Raw genomic sequence first — 20,950 nt, 5'->3', positions numbered from 1 at the left:
GCCAGTGTCCGCAGGAATTTCATCCATTTTTTTTCTAACGAGGGCCAGGTGCCATGGCAATGGAACCTGCCTGGAGTGCAGAGGCCAGTGCGGCAGCAGCTGCCATGAGTGCTGAAGGATAGGCTTCGGTGGCAAAAAAAAAAAGACTCAACTCCATCTTGTGCTCAATGTTAAAAAACAGTGCTTATGATTTTCAAATTTCAAAGGAATGTGATGTTTTTTGTTTTTTTAAGGCTTCCAAATTTTCTCTTTCTCCTATTTGAAACAGTTGTGCTGAAGCATTTTTGATCAAGTCTGTGTAAAGTTCAGTATATTCCGAGTAGATGCCTCAGGCCATTGTTGTCAAATGCTTCGTTTATGAATGCCAATTATAAACTAAAGAAGCTATTGCGTTCATCTGTTTTCCCATTACCTTTCAATTGCATGTTAGAGATTTCTGCTATACAGCAATTCCTCGCCTCTCTCCTCTATGGCCCTTTCGTGGTCACAATTTCCTGTCCTTTTATCCCATGTAGTGTTCGGTCCCATGTAATTTCGGTCTTTCTGACCTACCGTTATGTTTGCTTTTGTACTTATATATCCCTCATTTCTATAAAGCACTGCCCATGACTTTTCGCTGTCTGCCAGGCGCTGCTGTAAAAGCCCAATGAGGCTTTGGCAGGCCTGAACTTGTAAACTGGTTTTTCTTAGTTCAAAATAAAGTGGTTGATTGATTGATATCAGTCATGTCATTACAGTTATGCTCTCTGAACATCCAGCTGATTTCTGTTGTGGTGGCATTGTTACATCCTACCTCCATCAAAATGCAGCCTGCGGGCTCGATAACAAAATGCCTCGTTTCAGGAAAGCAGCGTTGAAAACGCCAGAGCAGTTATTGTTTAAAGATGAAAACATTTGGACCATTGCCATTTGTATCATTTTAATATCACAGAACATGATGATACAGCATGATGGAAAATAAAATCAATTTCATTTTGATATATCACAGAACATGAAGATACAGCATGGTGGAAAAAAAAAATCACTTTCATTTTCATATATCACAGAACATGAAGATACAGCATGGTGGAAAAAAAATCACTTTCATTTTAATATCACAGAGCATGAAGATGCAGCACGGTGGGAAAAAGTCCCTTTCCAGAAACAAATAACCTGCTGCTTTGAGTACAGAAATAAAAAAAATAAAAACAACTCTTCCTGCCTCTTACAGGGCAAATTTAATGCAGAAGTAACTTATGCCTGTCCTGAGCAAATCACATGTGAGAGAAACTAAAAGGTACAAATTACCTTAACATCACATAACAGAAATGAAAAATAGAAAACTTGCAAGGTTTTCTTGAGTTAACATCACATATGTATTGCATTAAAAACCACAATGCAGAAAGTCTTGAGTAAATATCACACAAAGAAGTAAAAATGCACATATAACTTTGGTTCAACTTGACTAAAAACATTTATACAAGTCATGAAAAGCTTTCTGCTTGCATATTTGTACATGTAGGTACTTGAAGCCCGCTGTTTTTGTTGTACAGTACAGCATAATCATGAATTATAAATAGGAAATAAGCTGCAGCTATACAAACATGTTCAGCACTGAGTGGCTTATAATTAGGACCATTTTGACAGTGCTCATCATTGCTATGAAAGAGTATACAATATAGATTTTATTTGGTTTGTGAGGGTTAACGTCCTAAATCGACTAAGGCTATGAGAGACGCCGTAGTGGAGGCCTCCGGAAATTAGTACAAGCATGTATTACTTACATAGAAAACATTGTTCTGCCTGTAGAATTCGTGACAAAAAGTATAGTACTGTCATGGACATCAGTTAGTTCCACTCATTTCACATTCCTATATTGCACAGCGCACTCGAAAACTCGCCACGATGTCAGTCTACCTGACTAAAAGCATGAGTTTAAAAATAAGCAGCAGTTGTCAACAACAGCCCACGGTCCACAGTGCTGTACTGCTCGGCTAACCAACCACAGCAGTAAACAAAATCAGCCACAGCCTTTTGTTCCACTTCATTAAGGACAAAATTTCCATAGCCAGGTCTCAGGAGAATGTATACAAGATATGGACAGATGAGATGAAACGTATGTGTAGGGATGGAAGACGGTCTTGTAAAGTAACAATGATGAAACCTTCAGGGAACATGTATTTTTGTGTGCCGATTCCAAATATGCCATTTGATTTCACATGTAACAAGTCCTTGCGCACTTATGAGGCATGGTATGCAAATTTTTTGTGAACAGCTTATAAGAAATTTTGCTACAGATAACTTTCCAATATTCATGCCATTAGTTTTTGGAACATCAAGGAATGCAATATAAGGGTTATATTACCACCCTACCTATCATAAAACCTGATTGACAAGGTTTTTAATTTGCTATTTCAGAAATGGGAATAAAAAATATACTTCACGTTTCTGAAGTGACAACTTCAAAGCTCTATAACTCTAGTTCTTTGGTAGGCAGGATGAAAATTTACCTTTATTGCATTCTTTAACACAGCCGCCGCAGTGGCTAAGTGGTTATGGTGCTCGGCTGCTGGCCTGAAAGATGCGGGTTCGATCCCAACCGCGGCGGTCGAATTTCGATGGAGGCAAATTCTAGACACCCGTGTACTGTGCGATGTCAATGCACGTTAAAGAACCCCAGGCGGTCGAAATTTCCGGAGCCCTTCACTACGGCGTCCCTCATGGCCAGAGTTGCTTTGGGACGTTAAACCGACATAAACCAAACCATTCCTTGAATATATCTTTAAATGCTGTTGACAAATATTTACATAATATATTGCACAGTGAACAAAATCCTCTTTTACAAGAAATCAAATGGTATATTTGCAGTCATCACACAAAACTGCAGCGTGTTTGCTGAAAATTTGAAGTCGACTTCATCAGTAAAAATTCCACCAGCAGTTATGTTTGCATCTACACGGAGAGAGTGTTAAAAAAAAGTCAGTCTGAGAGCTGCACATACTTCGCTGCTGTCGCAAGCACATCGGCATGCATTTGTACACGCAGCCTTTTTGGGCACTGCCTGACATAGGAAGCAATTAGCATTCCAAAATGCTCAGCCTCATCAGCTTCCTTACCTATTATTTTTGAAAGAGCATTAATTTCATCATCATACACCTGTTTTCGCTTTTTTTTGTGATGCCGCTAGGGCCAGCAGCACATTCCAATTTCGTAACTAATGGCTGTGGAGTCTGCACCACTGTTGTGGAGCCTGCATCGCTGTCTCCAGCACCAGTGTCCGTGCATGTATCGTCTGCATACATGCTTGCAAAAATCTGCTCTGGTGTTACACTGCCATTGGCACAGTCGTCAGCTGCCAGCGGCTCCAGGTTACCTGAAGTCCTGAAGAGATACGAGGAAGCAAAGGTGCTCAACACTAAAGTAAACAGTGTGCATGCCTTATGCTTCCTGACAGTATGATTTTGTGATGACCAACCGAACAGCTTCTTGATCACAGTAGAGTGATAACTGTCCCAGATCTATAGCTATAGCTGTATCATGCAATATAGATGCCACTTCTTGACGACTGCAGTGAAAAAGGAACAGGTAGGAAAATGCACATAAACGCTGTGAGTGATAAAAGCAGCTTACAGATTAATGATGACAAAATGTTTACATCACTGCCCAGCATCTTGTACTTTGAAAAATAAAACTCAGCGTACTTACGGACGGCCAGTGACTGTGTCTCTTAGAAACAGCAGTCGGTCATAAAAAAACCATTTCGTAGCAGAGTCGTCGCCATCAAAGCAGTCTTCGTCTTCGTCTTCTGCAGGAGCACCACTCCTGGGTGTGGGGTTGCGGGCCTTATACAACCTCCGGAACGTATCCCGTAGGTTCTTCCAGCGGGCCTTCACGTCAGGAACTGCGAAAGTAGATTATACTTATAAACACGCAAGTGTGCGCTAAACAGAGAATGCTTCAAGCATTAATTAGTTAAGCGATGATTACAGTACAAGTCAGACGTTTCATGTGGTTCGGTGCCGTAATTAACGCGCTTGTCCGGCGTCCACGCGCTGTTCTCAGTCATGTTCACGATCCACAAACTAAACTCCAGGCTGTCAAGTTCAATGCCGTGACCGCGGGCGATAAGCACGCGACTCGCTGAAAAAGCACTCGCATACCATTCACATTTAAACGAAATGCCAGCAGCCGAAATATTCCATATCTTTGCATTCCACTGAGCATCATGAGCCAAACACACTGACAACGTTCCAGTTATGAATATAAATATAGACACGTAATTACGCGGCATCAAAAAAAAAAAGCCCGTGCGCAAAGCGCACGTGCAAGAAGCGACAATGACAGCGGAAGGTTTGCGACTCACCAGTGGACCCAAGGGTCGCTGCGATGCGGCGCCAGGCGACATTCCTGCGCTGCTGCGATTTATAGTGCGTGTAGGACATATCCCACAGCACCCTTTCCTCCTGGACTTGTTCAATAAGCCTTTCATTAAACTCTTGCATAGCTGCCATGGTGAGGGATGCGTCGGCTGCTGCTCCGCTGAAAGCCCGCCGGAAGAAAAAAAAACTTTCGCGCGCAAATCGGATCGGAAGTTACGCACCCGCAAGGCCTACCGTCATTGGCTAGTCTCGCACAGCACTTCCGGGCGATGGGCGAAATTTTCTACAAACCCAGAACCTTGGCGACGCGATGAGCGACAGCGCTTCGGCGGCCCTCGGCCCACCGCGCGATGGCATCGCGCGGCGTGTCGCCGCGAATTTTCGCCTCATGCGGTTACCGCTTAACACAGCAAGAGAAGAACACATTTGTTAACCGTCACGCCAGCCGTCTTAACGCCCGTCGAGGAAACCAACGACAGCGACGAGTATTCTCTAAAATCAAGGTATTAAGATCCGGCATCTGACGATGCCGGATCACGTAAACAGACCTACAGCGTCCGCTGCTGTAGCAAAGCTCTCAAGTGCACGATTTTCTCCTGCGTGATTCACTGCTAGGAATCGCACGTCCACGAAGATTAATTATCCACAAGTTTGCGTACCAAATAACATAATGGAATGACTCACATTTTTCCTTTCCTATACTCCGTGTACAGTCCGACGCCCGCAAGAGCACGACTCGCTCATCCGCGTACATCAGCTCCGCCATCTTTAGACAGCAAGTTAGCCTGCATCGATGTGGACTTCGGCGAAGCAGTCTTATGAGACTGCTTCGCCGAGAAATGGAACGCGTCCTAAGATGGCGGCTGTCCGGCTAGACGTCTAAGTAGCCGTCTACTTGGGACTATTGGAACGCAGCCCATGTGCGTACTGGTTGTCTCAGTGTTCCCAACCAACTTAGGATGCGGACTGGCATTAGCTTTCAAGCGCAAGTAGAGTTTGATATTAAACATTGTTAAAGTCCCAGTTGACAGCAAGGATGCAAGGCTTAACACGACATTTATTTTTGCAATATTTCCAACTATAAGCTCGTTAATATAAGCATGGCAAAAGTAAGAAAAGAGCTTTCTTGAGTTTTAATTGAAGCGACAAGAAAATAGCCAAGTTCGAGCCAAGCCAGGATAATTCCAAATCCGATCGAGGGAACAGAATTTTTCCGCTTAGTCAGTTTTCTCACAGATGGCGCCACGTCAACCTGCTGCGCGCTGCATCTCTTAGCAGTGACGTAGACGCTTGGCGAGGAGGTCATGTGGGGGCCTTGTAAAGTTATCTAGGTGGTATTGCTTGGACCCGATGGCGCAAGCAGTGCTGAAATGTGACGTCATATGCTAAGAAACTGGAAGCTTCCTACTCAAGTGAATGTTTTAATCGCCGTGTCCTCACGTATTCAAGGACGTGAGTTTTTTGTAAAACAAGATCGTCTCATCATAGGTAGGCTACTTGGTCTCCATGGCGCATGCAGCGCTGAAATGTGACGTCATATGCTAAAAACTGGAAGCTTGCTACTCTTGTGAATGTTTTTATCGCCGTGTCCTTACGGACTCAAGGACGTGAGTTTTTGTCAAAACAAGATCGTCTCATCATTGGTAGGCGACATGGACACAATGGCGCATGAAGCGCTTAAATGTGACGGCATATGCTAAGAAACTGAAAGCTTCCTACTGTAGTGAATGTTTTTATCGCCGTGTCTTTCGGATTAAACGATGTGAGTTTTTTGTCAAAGTAGATCGTCTCATCTTTGGTAGGCGACATGTACTCGATGGCGCATGCAGCGCTGAAATGTGACTTTATATGCTAAGAAACTGAAAGCTTCCTACTCTAGTAAATGTTTTTATCGCCATGTCGTCACGGATTGAAAGACGGGAGTTTTTGGTCAAACAAGATCGTCTCATCATTGGTAGGCGACTTGGATTCGATGGCGCATGCAGCGCTGAAATGTGATGTCATACGCTAAGAAACTGGAAGCTTCCTGCTCTAGTGAATATTTTTATCGCCGTGTGATCACGGATTCAAGGATGTGAGTTTTTTGTCAAACAAGATCGTGTCATCATAGGTAGGCGACTTGGATTCGATGGCGCATGCAGCGTTTAAAAGCGACTTCATATGCTAAGAATCTGAAAGCTTCCTACTCTAGTGAATGTTTTTATCGCCGTGTCTTCATGGATTCAAGGAATTGAGTTTTTTGTCAAACAAGGTCGGCTCATCATTGGTAGGCGACATGGACTCGCTGGCGCATGCAGAGCTGAAATGTGACGTCATATGCTAAGAAACTGGAAGCTTCCTACTCTAGTGAATATTTTTATCGCCGTGTCTTTACGGATTCAAGGACGAGGCGACGAGGGATTCAAGGCGACTTGGATTCGATGACGCATTCAACGCTGAGATGTGACTTCACATGCTAGGAAACTGGAAGCATTTTACTCTAGTGAATGTTTTTATCGCCGTGTCTTCACGGATTCAAGAACGGGAGTTTTTTGTCAAACAAGATCGTCTGATTATTGGTAGGCGACTTGGACTTGATGGCGCATGCAGCGCTGAAATGTGACGTAATATGCTAAAAACTGGAAGCTTGCTACTCTAGTGAATGTTTCTATCGCCGTGTCTTTACGGACTCAAGGACTTGAGTTTTTTGTCAAACAAGATCGTCTCATCATTGGTCGGCGACTTGGATTCGATGGCGCATGCAGCGCTGAAATGTGACGTCATATGCAAAAAACTGCAAGCTTCAGACTCAAGTGAATGTTTTATTCGCCGTGTCTTCACGGATTCAAGGACCTGAATTTTTTGTCAAGCGAGGTCGTCTCATCATTGGAAGGCGACTTGGACTCGATTGCGCATGCAGCGCGTGAATGTGACGTCATATGCTAAGAAACTGGAAGCTTCCTACTCTAGTGAATGTTTTTATCGCCGTGTCCTCACGTATTCAAGGACGTGAGTTTTTTGTCAAACAAGATCGTCTGATCATTGGTAGGCTACTTGTACTTGATGGCGCATGCAGCGCTGAAATGTGACGTAATATGCTAAGAAACTGGAAGCTTCCTACTGTAGTGAATATTTTTATCGCCGTGTGTTTACAGATTCAAGAACGTGAGTTTTTATCAAACAAGACCGTATCATCATTGGTAGGCGACTTGGACTCGATGGCGCATGCAGCGTTGAAATGGGACGTCATATGCTAAGTAACTGGAAGCTTCCTACTGTAGTAAATGTTTTATCGCCGTGTCCACGGATTCAAGAACGGGAGCTTTTTTGTCAAAGAAGATCGTCTCATCATTGATAGGTGAATTTGACTCGATGGCGGATGTAGCGCTGAAACGTGACGTCATATGCTAAGAAACTGGAAGTTTCCTACTCAAGTGAATGTTTAAATCGCCGTGTCTTTACGGATTTTAAGGACGTGATTTTTTGTCAAAGATCGTCTCATCATAGGTAGGCGACTTGGTGTCGATGGCGCATGCAGCGCTGAAATGTGACGTCTAATGCTAAGAAGCTGGAAGCTTTCTTCTCTTGTGAAGGTTTTTATCGCCGTGTCTTTCGGATTAAAGGACGTGAGTTTTTTGTCAAACAAGATCGTCTCATCTTTGGTAGGCGACCTGTACTCGATGGCGCATGCAGCGCTGAAATGTGACGTCATATGCTAAGAAACTGGAAGCTTCCTACTCTAGTGAATGTTTTCGCCGTGTCTTGACGGATTGAAATACGTGAGTTTTTGTTCAAACAAGATCGTCTCACCATTGGTATGCGACTTGGACACGATGGCGCATGCAGCGTTGAAATATGACGTCATATGCTAAGAAACTGGAAGCTTCCTACTTTAGTGAATGTTTTATCGCCGTGTCTTCACGGATTGAAGGACGTGAGTTTTTTGTCAAACAAGATCGTCTCATCATTGGTAGGTGACTCGGGCTCGATGGCGCATGCAGCTTTGAAATGTGACGTCATATGCTAAGAAACTGGAAGCTTCCTACTCTAGGAAATGTTTTTATCGCCGTGTATTTACGGATTCAAGGACGTGAGTTTTTTGTCAAACAAGGTCGTCTCCTCATTGGTAGGCGACTTGGATTCGATGGAGCATGCAGCGCTGAAATGTGACTTCATATGCTAGGAAACTGGAAGCATCCTACTCTAGTGAATGTTTTTATCGCCGTGTCTTTACGGATTCAAGCACGTGAGTTTTTTGTGAAACAAGATCCTATCATCATTGGTAGGCGACTTGGACGCGATAGCGCATGCAGCACTGAAATGTGACGTCATATGCAAAGAAGCTGGAAGCTTTCTTTTGTGAATGTTTTTATCGCCGTGTCTTTCGGATTAAAGGACGTGAGTTTTTTGTCAAACAAGATCGTCTCATCTTTGGTAGGCGACTTGTACTCGATGGCGCATGCAGCGCTGAAATGTGACTTCATATGCTAAGAAACTGGAAGCTTCCTACTCTTGTGAATGTTTTCTTCGCCGTGTCTTCACGGATTGAAGGACGTGAGTTTTTGGACAAACAAGGTCGTCTCACCATTGATAGGCGACTTGTACTCGATGGCGTATGCAGCGCTGAAATGTGATGTCATATACTGAGAAACTGGAAGCTTCCTACTCTAGTGAATGTTTTTATCGCATGCATGTCTTCACGGATTCAAGAACGTGAGTTTTTTGCCAAACAAGATCGTCTCATCATTGGTAGGTGACTTTGACTCGATGGAGCATGCAGCGCTGAAATGTGACGTCATATGCTAAGAAACTGGAAGCTTCCTACTCAAGTGAATGTTTTTATCGCCGTGTCTTTACCGATTCAAGGACGTGAGTTTTTGTCAAACAAGATCGTCTCATCACTGGTAGGCGACTTGGACTCGATGGCGCATGCAGCTCTGAAATGTGACGTCATATGCTAAGAAACTGGAAGCTTCCTACTCTAGTGAATGTTTTTATCGCCGTGTCGTCACGTAATCAAGGACGTGAGTTTTTTGTCAAACAAGATCGTCTGATCATTGGTAGGCGACTAGGGCCTGATGGCGCATGCAGCGCTGAAATGTGACGTCTTATGCTAAGAAACTGGAAGCATCTTTCTCTAATGAACGTTTAAATAGCCGTGTCTTTACGTATTCAAGGACTTGAGTTTTTGTCAAACAAGGTCGTCTCATCATTGGTAGGCGACTGGGATTCGATGGCGCATGCAGCACTGAAATGTGACGTCATATGCTAAGAAACTGGAAGCTTCCTACTCTAGTGAATGTTTTTATTTCTGTGTCCTCACGTAATCAAGAACGTGAGTTTTTTGTCAAACAAGATCGTCTGATCATTGGTAGGCGACTTGGACTTGATGGCGCATGCAGCGCTGAAATGTGACGTAATATGCTAAAAACTGGAAGCTTGCTACTCTAGTGAATGTTTCTATCGCCGTGCCTTTACGGACTCAAGAACTTGAGCTTTTTGTCAAACAAGATCGTCTCATCATTGGTCGGCGACTTGGATTCGATGGCGCATGCAGCGCTGAGATGTGACGTCATATGCTAAAAAACTGGAAGCTTCCTACTCAAGTGAATGTTTTATTCGCCGTGTCTTCACGAATTCAAGGACCTGAGTTTTTTGTCAAGCAAGGTCGTCTCATCATTGGAAGGCGACTTGGACTCGATGGCGCATGCAGCACGTGAATGTGACGTCATATGCTAAGAAACTGGAAGCTTCCTACTCTAGTGAATGTTTTTATCGCCGTGTCCTCACGTATTCAAGAACGTGAGTTTTTTGTCAAACAAGAACGTCTGATCATTGGTAGGCTACTTGGACTTGATGGCGCATGCAGCGCTGAAATGTGACGTAATATGCTAAGAAACTGGAAGCTTCCTACTCTAATGAATATTTTTATCGCCGTGTCTTTACGGATTTATGGACGCGAGTTTTTATCAAACAAGATCGTATCATCATTGGTACGCGACTTGGACTCGATGGCGGATGCAGCGTTGAAATGGGACGTCATATGCTAAGTAACTGGAAGCTTCCTACTGTAGTAAATGTTTTATCGCCGTGTATTTACGGATTCAAGGACGTGAGTTTTTTGTCAAACAAGGTCGTCTCATAATTGGTAGGCGACTTGGATTCGATGGCGCATGCAGCGCTGGAATGTGACTTCATATGCTAGGAAACGAAGCATCCTGCTCTAGTGAATGTTTTTATCGCCGTGTCCACGGATTCAAGAACGGAAGTTTTTTTTTTGTCAAAGAAGATCGTCTCATTATTGATAGGTGAATTGGACTCGATGGCGCATGCAGCGCTGAAGTGGGACGTCATATGCTAAGAAACTAGAAGCTTCCTACTCAAGTGAATGTTTTTATCGCCGTGTCTTCATCGATTCAAGGACGTGAGTTTTTTGTCAAACAAGATCGTCTCATCATTGGTAGGCGACTTGGACTCGATGGCGCATGCAGCTCTGAAATGTGACGTCATATGCTAAGAAACTGGAAGCTTCCTACTCTAGTGAATGTTTTTATCGCCGTGTCGTCACGTAATCAAGGACGTGAGTTTTTTGTCAAACAAGATCGTCTGATCATTGGTAGGCGACTTGGACCTGATGGCGCATGAAGCGCTGAAATGTGACGTCTTATGCTAAGAAACTGGAAGCATCTTTCTCTAATGAACGTTTAAATAGCCGTGTCTACATATTCAAGGACTTGAGTTTTTGTCAAACAAGATCGTCTCATCATTGGTAGGCGACTTGGATTCGATGGCGCATGCAGCGCTGAAATGTGACGTCATATGCTAAGAAACTGGAAACTTCCTACTCAAGTGAATGTTTTATTCGCCGTGTCTTCACGGATTCAAGCACCTGAGTTTTTTGTCAAACAAGATCGTTTTAGCATTGGTAGGCGACTTGGACTCGATGGCGCATGCAGCTCTTAAATGTGACATCATATGCTAAGAAACTGGAAGCTTCCTACTCTAGTGAATGTTTTTATCGCCGTGTCCTCACGTAATCAAGGACGTGAGTTTTTTGTCAAACAAGATCGTCTGATCATTGGTAGGCGACTTGGACCTGATGGCGCATGCAGCGCTGAAATGTGACGTCTTATGCTATGAAACTGGAAGCTTCCTTCTCTAAGAACGTTTAAATAGCCGTGTCTTCATGGATTCAAGGAAGTGAGTTTTTTGTCAAACAAGGTCTCGTCATCATTGGTAGGCGACTTGGACTCGCTGGCGCATGCAGCGCTGAAATGTGACGTCATAAGCTAAGAAACTGGAAGCTTCCAACTGTAGTGAATATTTTTATCGCCGAGTCTTTACGGATTTAAGGACGTGAGATTTTGTCAAACAAAATCGTCTCATCATTGGTAGGCGACTTGGACAATTATGTTGTCTGTCGTGGCGTGATAAAATATCTATTTCGTTAGCGTTTAACGTCTGCGGAGTAATAGAGAGTTTTAGTATAGTTCACCCTATCGCTTTGGGGCATAGAGGAATAGCGGGACGCTAGTACGCATGCGCATAACGCTTACGGCCCTTGGGTGAGCGGGCAACGCCAAAGCTAAATCAGCGAAATAGCGTGGCCCCCTAACGCCGGATAGCGAGGAAACATGGCGGCGTGCATCGAAGCAGGGATCGCTCTCTTCACCACCGATTCGTCGTTTCCGCTACGCTGTGTCCCACATTCACGGCCAACTAAAGGCGCACGAAGCTTTCGCGTTGTCTGAACTTACCTGAACCACAAAATTTTGGCGATAAAACCCGCCAAAATTTCAGGTTGCTTCCGTGTTTACAGAGCTGCTAGGTTTAGCGAGTATCGATATCGTTTGGTCGCCATGGAGATGACTTGGCTGAACGATTTCGCATCGACTTAAAAAAGAAAGCTGTTTAAAAACGCTCACTTGTTCTAATCTTTACTCTTAAATTGTATGTCTGCAATAATAACTGTTTCTGATGGAGAAATAAACAAAAAAATTTATCTTTTTTAAGAGTACCTCTCAGTTTGCCATAGTGGTGCTGCAATCGATAAACGCAAGCCTGGCACCGCTGCGTAGGGGAACCCCTTATTCTAAAGCTCACCGGCGCAGTCGTATGTTGCGCTGGGCCCGCTATTTCCTTGGGGTCCCCTTTTCTAAAACTCCATAAAATCAATTGCAGGCAACAGCGCTTCCATGCTGCACATTTTCTGCGCGCGGATATTCGCACTGCGCCAATTGAAAGTGCTGCAGGTCTACATTTTTCCGCATGCTCCTTCATATTCTAGACACTGTTAGTCTTGCAGCCGCAGTCACCTGGCGCACGCAAGCGTACCGTCCATATGCCGGGAAAACGCACTGCATTACAGCCTTTTTCTTCGCACTCCACAACCCCCCCCCCCCCCCCCTCCGTTATATTTTCTTTTTCGGTAGCTAATGCATTTGCTGCTGAACTAGGGGTGGCGAGTTAAAAACGCAGCTGTGGCAGCCGCATATGTCTGTGGGACAATGTGCAAACACAGTAATTGATGGGAAAGGTTAAGAGCAAGCACGAATTGACTTTGGAGCAGCTTCATTGTGTTTTTTAACAGCAGCCCTATAGTCAGAATGCCAAGGCTCAAAAAATGACGCTACGTTGCACGAAGATTTCAGTGGTGCTGGGTTGCAGGCAGCTGTCTGAGCCTATGGGGCTTATTCTTGTAATAACGCTCAAAGGGCTAGAAGCAGTAGTCGCTCTCTAGCACCAGCGTGCCAGCCCTAGCAGTCAGAGCTGTGACCCCCAACCCGCGATGCGGCAAGTCGCAACCACGGCAGGTTCGGGCCAGAGGGGACAAACACGAGTGTGCTACTCGGATGAGCATTTATTGCTCCCGAGCAATACAATTAGCAGCAAGCAACAAAGCAACCGCCGCAACGAGGGAGTGTTCCGCTCGCGTACGGGGGTTAAATACACAAAAAGGGTGGAGCGCACACAAAACGGTGGGGGAGAAAGGTTCCGCTCACCTCGCGTTCAGTTCAGTTCAGTTTATTTCCTTAAAGACCCCAATTCAGGGGTATTACATAAGGTGTGGGGCTACGGATATAACATGAGGTTCTAGTCTAACATCATCTGCGTTATCTCCTGGTGGAATCTTGATGGACAGGTAATGGCGGCGACTTGGTGGGGAAGGCCGTTCCAGTCAGATGCTGCTCGGGCAAAAAACGAGGCCGAGAATGCAGTAGTACGGGAGCGTGGACGGACAACTTGGAGCGGATGACCAGTGCGCTGAGATATGTGCATGCGGCGTACGATGTAGGGTGCTTCGTGCAATGAACCGTTGAAGAATTTGTGAAAAAGGCAGAGGCTAGCAATGCGCCGGCGATGGGAAAGAAGCGACAAGTAAATTTCAGCTTTCAAAGACGATACACTGATGTCGTATGAGTATGCGGAATGAATGAATCTAACAGCGCGATTTTGAACTCTTTCGAGGTTAGCCTTCAGATAGTTTTGATGGGGATCCCAGATGGCTGATGCATATTCAAGTTTAGCCTAGGCCTTATCAGTGACGTATATGCTAGTGATTTCAAGTCTTTTGGTGCATCACGGATGTGGCGTTTGAGGAAACCTAGTTTTTTGTTGGCCGATGAAATGATGTTGACAATGTGCGCATTCCAGGATAGGTTAGTTGATAGTGTGATGCCTAGGTACTTAAATGTTAGCACAGATTCTATTGGTAGGTTGTCTATTGTGTAAGTAGAACGAAAAGGTCTAGGACTTCGGGTGAATGACATGAGCTTGCATTTGTTAGGGTTAAGAGTCATTAACCACTGATCGCACCATTCTTGTACACTGTTAAGGTCAGTCTGAAGAGCGTGTTGGTCTGGGATGTTAGTTACTGTACGATAAATGACACAGTCGTCAGCAAACAAGCGGATTGAGGAAGATACATGCAAGGGTAAATCGTTAATGTATATTAAGAAAAAAAGGGGACCCAGGACGGATCCTTGTGGAACGCCTGAGGTTACGGGTAGGGGGCTAGACGACTGGCTGTTTATGAGCACAGATTTAGTACGATTAGTAAGAAACTGTTCTAACCATCTTAAGACATGAGGGTGTAAATTTAGGAGGGAAAGTTTTAGCAGCAAGAGTCGGTGGGATACTTTATCGAATGCTTTAGCATAATCTAAAAATACAGCGTCAGTCTGGATGTTACAGTCAAGGTTTGCATGCAGGTCATGTAGAAAAAGTGCCAACTGTGTTTCACATGAAAATCCTTTCCTAAATCCATGTTGTGAATGATGAAAGAAGTTGCTAGTATCTAAGAAGTTCATGATTTGTGAGTATATGACATGTTCCATGATCTTGCACGGCACGCTGGTTAGTGAGATGGGACGATAATTCAAAGGGGAATTTTTATTACCTGATTTGTAGACGGGAACGACCTTTCCCACCTTCCAGTCGTGAGGCAAAATACCTGTAGACAATGACTGCAAAAATATGAGGCACAAAAATTTTGCAGAGGTATGTTTGATATTCTTTAACACTTTCGAGTTGATTTCGTCGATGCCGGCCGATGATGAGAGTTTAATATTTTCAATTTGGGAAACAATACCACCTACAGAGAAGGTTATGGCTGGCATGTTATTCGTTATGTTTCTGGGAAGGGTAGACGCAGAAAGTATGCCGGTATCCTTAGTGAATACAGATGCAAATGCGCGATTGAATACGGCAGCACTGTCAGCATCTGCGATTATTTCATCACATTCGTTAGTGAGAATAACTTCACGGGGCTGTTGCGGGTGTATTATTTTCCAAAATTTTTCTGGGCTGTGACGTAGGATGTTAGGCAAATCATTTCGGAAAAAGGAGTGTTTTGCGTCGCGGGTGGCTGCTAGATAAGCTTTTTCGGCTGCGTAGTATTTATTCCATGCTGAAGTGCTCGGCCTATGCTTGGCTGTGCGGAAAAGTCTTTTTTTCTTATTTTCTATTCGTTTTATGGACCTTGTGAACCATGGTTTGTGGCGATTTTCACGAAAAGTGGTTTTCGGAATGAATTTGTTTGTTAGTTCGTGTACCTTAGTTTTAAAGATAAGCCAGTTGTCTTCAGGAGATCTGTTATGAAATGATGCTGCAAAGGATGGAAGAAAGGCAGTTAGTTCATTATCTATGGCCTCATAGTTCCCTTTGTCGTACAGAACAATAGTTTTTTTGTGAGTGACACGTGGTGTTGGAACAAAGGAAAATGTGGCATGGATAACCTTGTGATCACTGATCTCTGGTAGGAAGCAAATAGACGTTAGGCTTTCCGGATGGTTTGTTAGTATCAGATCTAAAATACTGGCGGAGTTTTTTTCTACACGTGTCGGTTCCGTAATGAGTTGCGTAAGGTTAAAATTAAGACACACGTCAAGAAAATAATTTGATTCAGTGTTAGCAGCCGTTTGGGTACACCAATCAACGTTTGGAAAGTTAAAGTCACCGAATAATAGAATATGTGCGTTAGGGTGTGATGTAGCAACGTCACACAGTATTTTATTTAATTTTGTGCAGAAATCAGGATTGCTGTTTGGAGGGCGGTAGCAGACGCCAAGCAATACTGTTTGGGGCGAGGCTCGAATGAGAAGCCAAAGAATTTCCAGATCTGAGGCAAGGCTAATTGGCGTACATGACAACTGTTGGCTTGCTGCTATTAAACCCCCCCCCCCCCCCCCACCTCGTGTTTCCTTACGATCTTTGCGATAAATATCAAAACCAGGAAAGTCTCTGTATTTCATGGTCGCTAACATCGTTGGTCAACCAAGTTTCTGTTAGGATAAGCAGGTTGCTATCGGATGATGACATGAGGTTGAATACGGTATCGCGTTTCGGAAGAAAGCTACGAATGTTAGTAAAGATAACAGAAAATGAAAGCTTATGCTGAGGCGTGGGATGAGAACAGTTTCTTACTCTGGTATCACGAGATGATGGCTACGAGATTTCTTTGACTGTTTCTGATGATGCATCGTAGTAATAGCGCTTGGGGCCAATGAAGAGAGTTTTGAAGGGAAGGGTGAAAGCTACTTTTTTGGCTTTTGCAAACGCAACAAGGTGTTTGCGAGCAGTTCTAACAGGCCGTGAAAAATCTTCACCGATACTAACATTGGTACCCTTCAACTTGCGTCCATTAGCCAGGATAAGCTTTTTGGTTTTGTGGTATGTGAGCTTTACGATGATTGGACGGTCTGTGCTGTCAGAGTGGCGGCCGATTCGATGAGCGCGTTCGATTTCTTTTGTGTCTAAATTTATGTTTAAAAGGGTACTGCATTGATCAATGATTAGTTGTTCCGATTGCGCCGAGGTTTCAGAAGGGGTTGTATCGCGTATGCCGTAAAATATTAGGTTGTTTCGTCGGGATCTGTTTTCTAAATCATCAATACGGTTTTCTAAACTGCATATGAGCTGGGTAGTTTGAGCTGTATCACCTTTGACGCTGTGAATTTCTGTTTGCAGAGCCATTAGGTTTTCGTACTGACTTTCTACTTGAGCCATCCTTTGGCTCAGATCAAGCAGTTTCTTATCTGTAGCTATGAGTTGGTGCTTCAAATCTTGCATTTCCGCGATTAGAGTGCCCTGGCTGGCATTTTTCTGTAGTTCAATTAGTACGGCGGCATTGTCATTAGGGCCGGGGTTGGTTTCAATATCCCCCGACAATAACAGCAATGAACGAATCACGGATACGCATTCAGTTATAATGGCAAGACAGATCTGAGGGCTCGGTAGCTGTATCAAAGCGTAATTGCTAGATTTTTTAGAAAAGGATTCCGTTTTACTAACCTGCATGGCGAAAACCATAGGGTTAGCTGGCAGTGTTGTGGCACAGCCACCGAGCCCACAGAGTGTTGCTGAAGGTCGCTGTTCTTTTATATGCTGCTGGTGGATTGCTGTTCCTGTCGCTTGGGCCGCCCAACGTCGGTCGAGTTCCCAGGCATCCACGGATGTTGCTTGAGCACGTGTTGCAGCGGCGATGACAGTCACGAAGTCGGTGTCCAATCTGCTTTTTTTCCACTCCGGCGCATGCCTCGACGGCACACTCCAGTGCGAAGTCAGCAGAGCAGGCAACACGCAAGTGAATGCGGCGATGAGCACCTGCATGGCGAAAACCATAGGGTTAGCTGGCAGTGTTGTGGCACAGCCACCGAGCCCACAGAGTGTTGCTGAAGGTCGCTGTTCTTTTATATGCTGCTGGTGGATTGCTGTTCCTGTCGCTTGGGCCGCCCAACGTCGGTCGAGTTCCCAGGCATCCACGGATGTTGCTTGAGCACGTGTTGCAGCGGCGATGACAGTCACGAAGTCGGTGTCCAATCTGCTTTTTTTCCACTCCGGCGCATGCCTCGACGGCACACTCCAGTGCGAAGTCAGCAGAGCAGGCAACACGCAAGTGAATGCGGCGATGAGCACCTGCATGGCGAAAACCATAGGGTTAGCTGGCAGTGTTGTGTTGTGAGCTCCTCGCTCGCGGCCCGCGGCGGTCAGTTCACACACGGTGGCCGGGCGATAACGGCAGCGGTCTCCGCGGCAGCCTGCGCCCGTGCGTGTGCACCGCTCCGGCCAGAAGACCAGCGGGCCCCAGGAGAACCGCGCGACCGCGCCTTCTCCCGGGATGTGGAGAGGAAGTCTCTCCGTGCTAAGAGGGGAAAGAGGGAAAGTCTCCGTTGCGTCATCGCTGCGCGGGTGCGAAAGGATGCGGGGGCGGCGTGAGTGCCCTCCCTCGCAAACCTCCCGAACGGCGCGCGCATAACATCGCGAGATAATTACGCGCGGCCGCTACTATGGGACAGGGGATTCGCGTGTATCCCCACAAGCCAGAGAGAGAAAAAAAAATTTTTCTAAAATCTTCATCTTGGTTGCGTCGTAGAGAACACCGCAGGCCTTTGCATATTTTAACGTGATAACGTTAAGGCTCCCATTCTGCAGAAAATCCGGCGTTGTCATCGTTGTAAGCGAAAAATTCCCGGACAAGCAACTTAGGTGGGCCACCTAGGACACGTGACCTTGTGGCGTCATCACAACCTGCCCACCAGATTGTGAGCAAACTGACCACCGCGACAAGCGGCAATTCATGACTGGCAGCCGCGAGAACAACCTGGTTCGCACAAGCCCCACCGGTGGCAGCACCCGCCATCGCAGGGCAGTGGTGCATCGCTTATACCGCTGCACCACTGCGCCAGGTGTGGTATGAGGACTCCCACGGATCTATGAATGTAAAATCGAGAATGACCAACTCCGCATATAAGGGCATTAAGTAACCCATTACGCTATCACGTCATACCCTGAAGGCGGAGCTTAGTGTCCCCTCCAATCTTTTTAATGCGCCAAAATTCATTTAACGTGTTAAAAATTAAAATGAGCAAGAATTTGTTATGTTAACATTAGTGTCATTTTTTAGTGTAAAAGTTGCAGAGAATGTCCAGAAACGCCCAATGAGTTGTTTTCTGTGATATCACTTTAGCGTGGTTTCTTGGAGAAAAAAAAATCCCGCGAGATTTAGAAATTGGCACGTGACTACGCCCCTACGCTGGGAGGTAGTAGTGCAAAACGTGCTCCGCATTAAAGAACTCGGTTAGGAAAAGTCAGAATGAATAAAGCGGTCACAGCGCCCGCTTCGCGATGAGCGCGGCCACTATGCTACGTTGATGTTACGACACCGCAGCATGAGCGCGACCACGGCATCGCTGTATCGCAGCATAGCACAAGTCAGTGTCTAGGCATGCAGAGGTTCACGGGAGACTATGAAGCCTGGACTCCATGTACGCGAAAACTCACGCGAACGCGAAGGCGACGGCGGCAAGCGACGAGCGACGCCGTCGCGCGAAGCAAAATGCATGTGTCGCTTGCCGTGTCGCTCAGATCTGCACCCACAGAAAATTTCGCTCGTCGCCCGGAAGTCCCTCACGCGACTGGCCAACCAGAGCCCCCCAAAGCCGTTTCCGGTTTGTCCACGGTTTCTCACGGGCACATCTCACGAAACCAGCCCGTCGTCTTGGTCATCGCCGCCGTCGATAAAATATTTGGTTTTGTAGCTGAGAGGCAGACCCGCACGATTTAAATAATTAAAACAATCTACTTGTTGGGTGCGGAGGGCTAAGAAGCATTCGGAGCGGGCGTACTGCAGGGAGAGATGCGTGTCGAGCCGCGGGTACCGGCGCTCGATCCACCGTGCCGCTGCGCTCCGACTGTGCAGAAACACTCGCGGTGCGCATTCTCACTGGTATATTACAGTTTGCTCACTTACAATCAAACTGCGGTGACAGTTTATGAGAGTGTTTTTACTAAGCCGGAGTGCACAGGCACCGAACGAAAGCACACCTCCCCCGTGAACCCGTGATGTGACTTCGTCTCCGCAAGCACGCCTTTGGCTATCTCCACTGCCGCTACACCGCTGCCGTAGAGGAAATATTCCTTTGGCCATGACTATGAGGCACACTCACAAAATTTTAAGAGAGAGAACAGGTTACGGGCGTGTTTCTAAGCTTGAGTGCGCAAAGCACGGAGTCCGCTGCGCACGTCGCGGGTTCGCGTCGCCTGCCGCCTTCGCTTGCATGCATGGAGGTTGCCCACAAGCGACGGAGCGAACGCCAGCCGTCGCCGCCGCCGTCGCCTTCGCGTTCGCGTGAGTTTTCGCGTACATGGAGTCCAGGCTTGACAGATTTCTCGATCTCGAACAAGGGCGCGCCTATGGCGACGGAACGTTTTATCGCGCATGCGCGGTCTTCGCCCCAAAGAATACCGACATGTTCCTCCACAGAGTAGTTCGGCGTTGCCGAGTGCTTCCCGCGCGCTTCGCTGCTCCCTCTTCAAGTGTTTGCCACGGAGAGACTCGGTACAGACATCCTTGCACCGTAACATACAACTCAAGCTCGTGCGGCGAAAGACGTCCAGCACGCGCGCACAATGTGGTCACCATATGGCAGCCCACGGAGAACGTACGCCTCCCCATCGTTGAGTAGCTTAGTTTAGCAATACTCCTGTTTATACGAACCAGTTGTCTATGCTGAAATTTCGAATTAACGTGGGCTATTGCACTAACAAATCGGAAGCTCGGATGTTGACGGCGCTGTTACAACTTGCGAACGCGAATTAGGTTCATGTGTGAGCATAACTGCGAGCTTTCTCCCGGAGCAGTGTACGTGCGAACGCTATGAGAAGAGAGCGATGAAGTAGAGCCAGCAGGCGTGCACAAATCTTGTCTTGACTAATCCCTTACCTTACGGCGCGGTTCAGGTGTGCAACGAAATATGAGACAGATACTGCGCCATTTCATTTCCCCCAAAACCAATTATTATTATTCTGCCGTGTCAGCCATGCCTTCGTTAATGACCCAACAATCCTTGCCTGCGCTGTCTCAGCCACAGGAACAAGTTACTGCTGTTGCACCGCTTCCTCGGTCCGCTAATTCAGGTAATGTTCAAATTATTCATGAAGCAGAAATGATGGATTTAGATACGCGAATCCTCAAACGCAGTGGATGCCCAATGTGTAACCCTTCTTCTCCTCATCCTTAGCCGAAATCAAAGAAGCAACAGATTGGCTCTAAGCCAAAAGAAACTACTTTGGGGCAGGCAGTTGCTGCATGCTGTCCGGATTTCTCAACCATA

At 45.9% G+C, this 20,950-nt stretch overlaps 1 protein-coding gene across 1 annotated transcript; it reads right to left on the bottom strand.

The window, feature by feature from the left end:
* Window positions 1–3,680: 3,680 nt before the first annotated feature.
* On the bottom strand, window positions 3,681–4,490 carry LOC144118663 (transcription factor Adf-1-like). The gene is made up of 2 exons (XM_077651535.1): window positions 4,343–4,490; window positions 3,681–3,880 (listed from the first exon to the last, which is right to left on the bottom strand). The coding sequence occupies exons 1-2, from the start codon at window positions 4,488–4,490 to the stop codon at window positions 3,681–3,683; spliced, it is 348 nt and encodes a 115-aa protein (XP_077507661.1).
* Between the last annotated feature and the right edge of the window lie 16,460 nt (window positions 4,491–20,950).

Source organism: Amblyomma americanum, chromosome 1 (genome assembly GCF_052857255.1).
Source record: "Amblyomma americanum isolate KBUSLIRL-KWMA chromosome 1, ASM5285725v1, whole genome shotgun sequence".
Classification (NCBI taxonomy): domain Eukaryota; kingdom Metazoa; phylum Arthropoda; class Arachnida; order Ixodida; family Ixodidae; genus Amblyomma; species Amblyomma americanum.
This window is presented reverse-complemented; position numbering and strand designations above follow the sequence as displayed.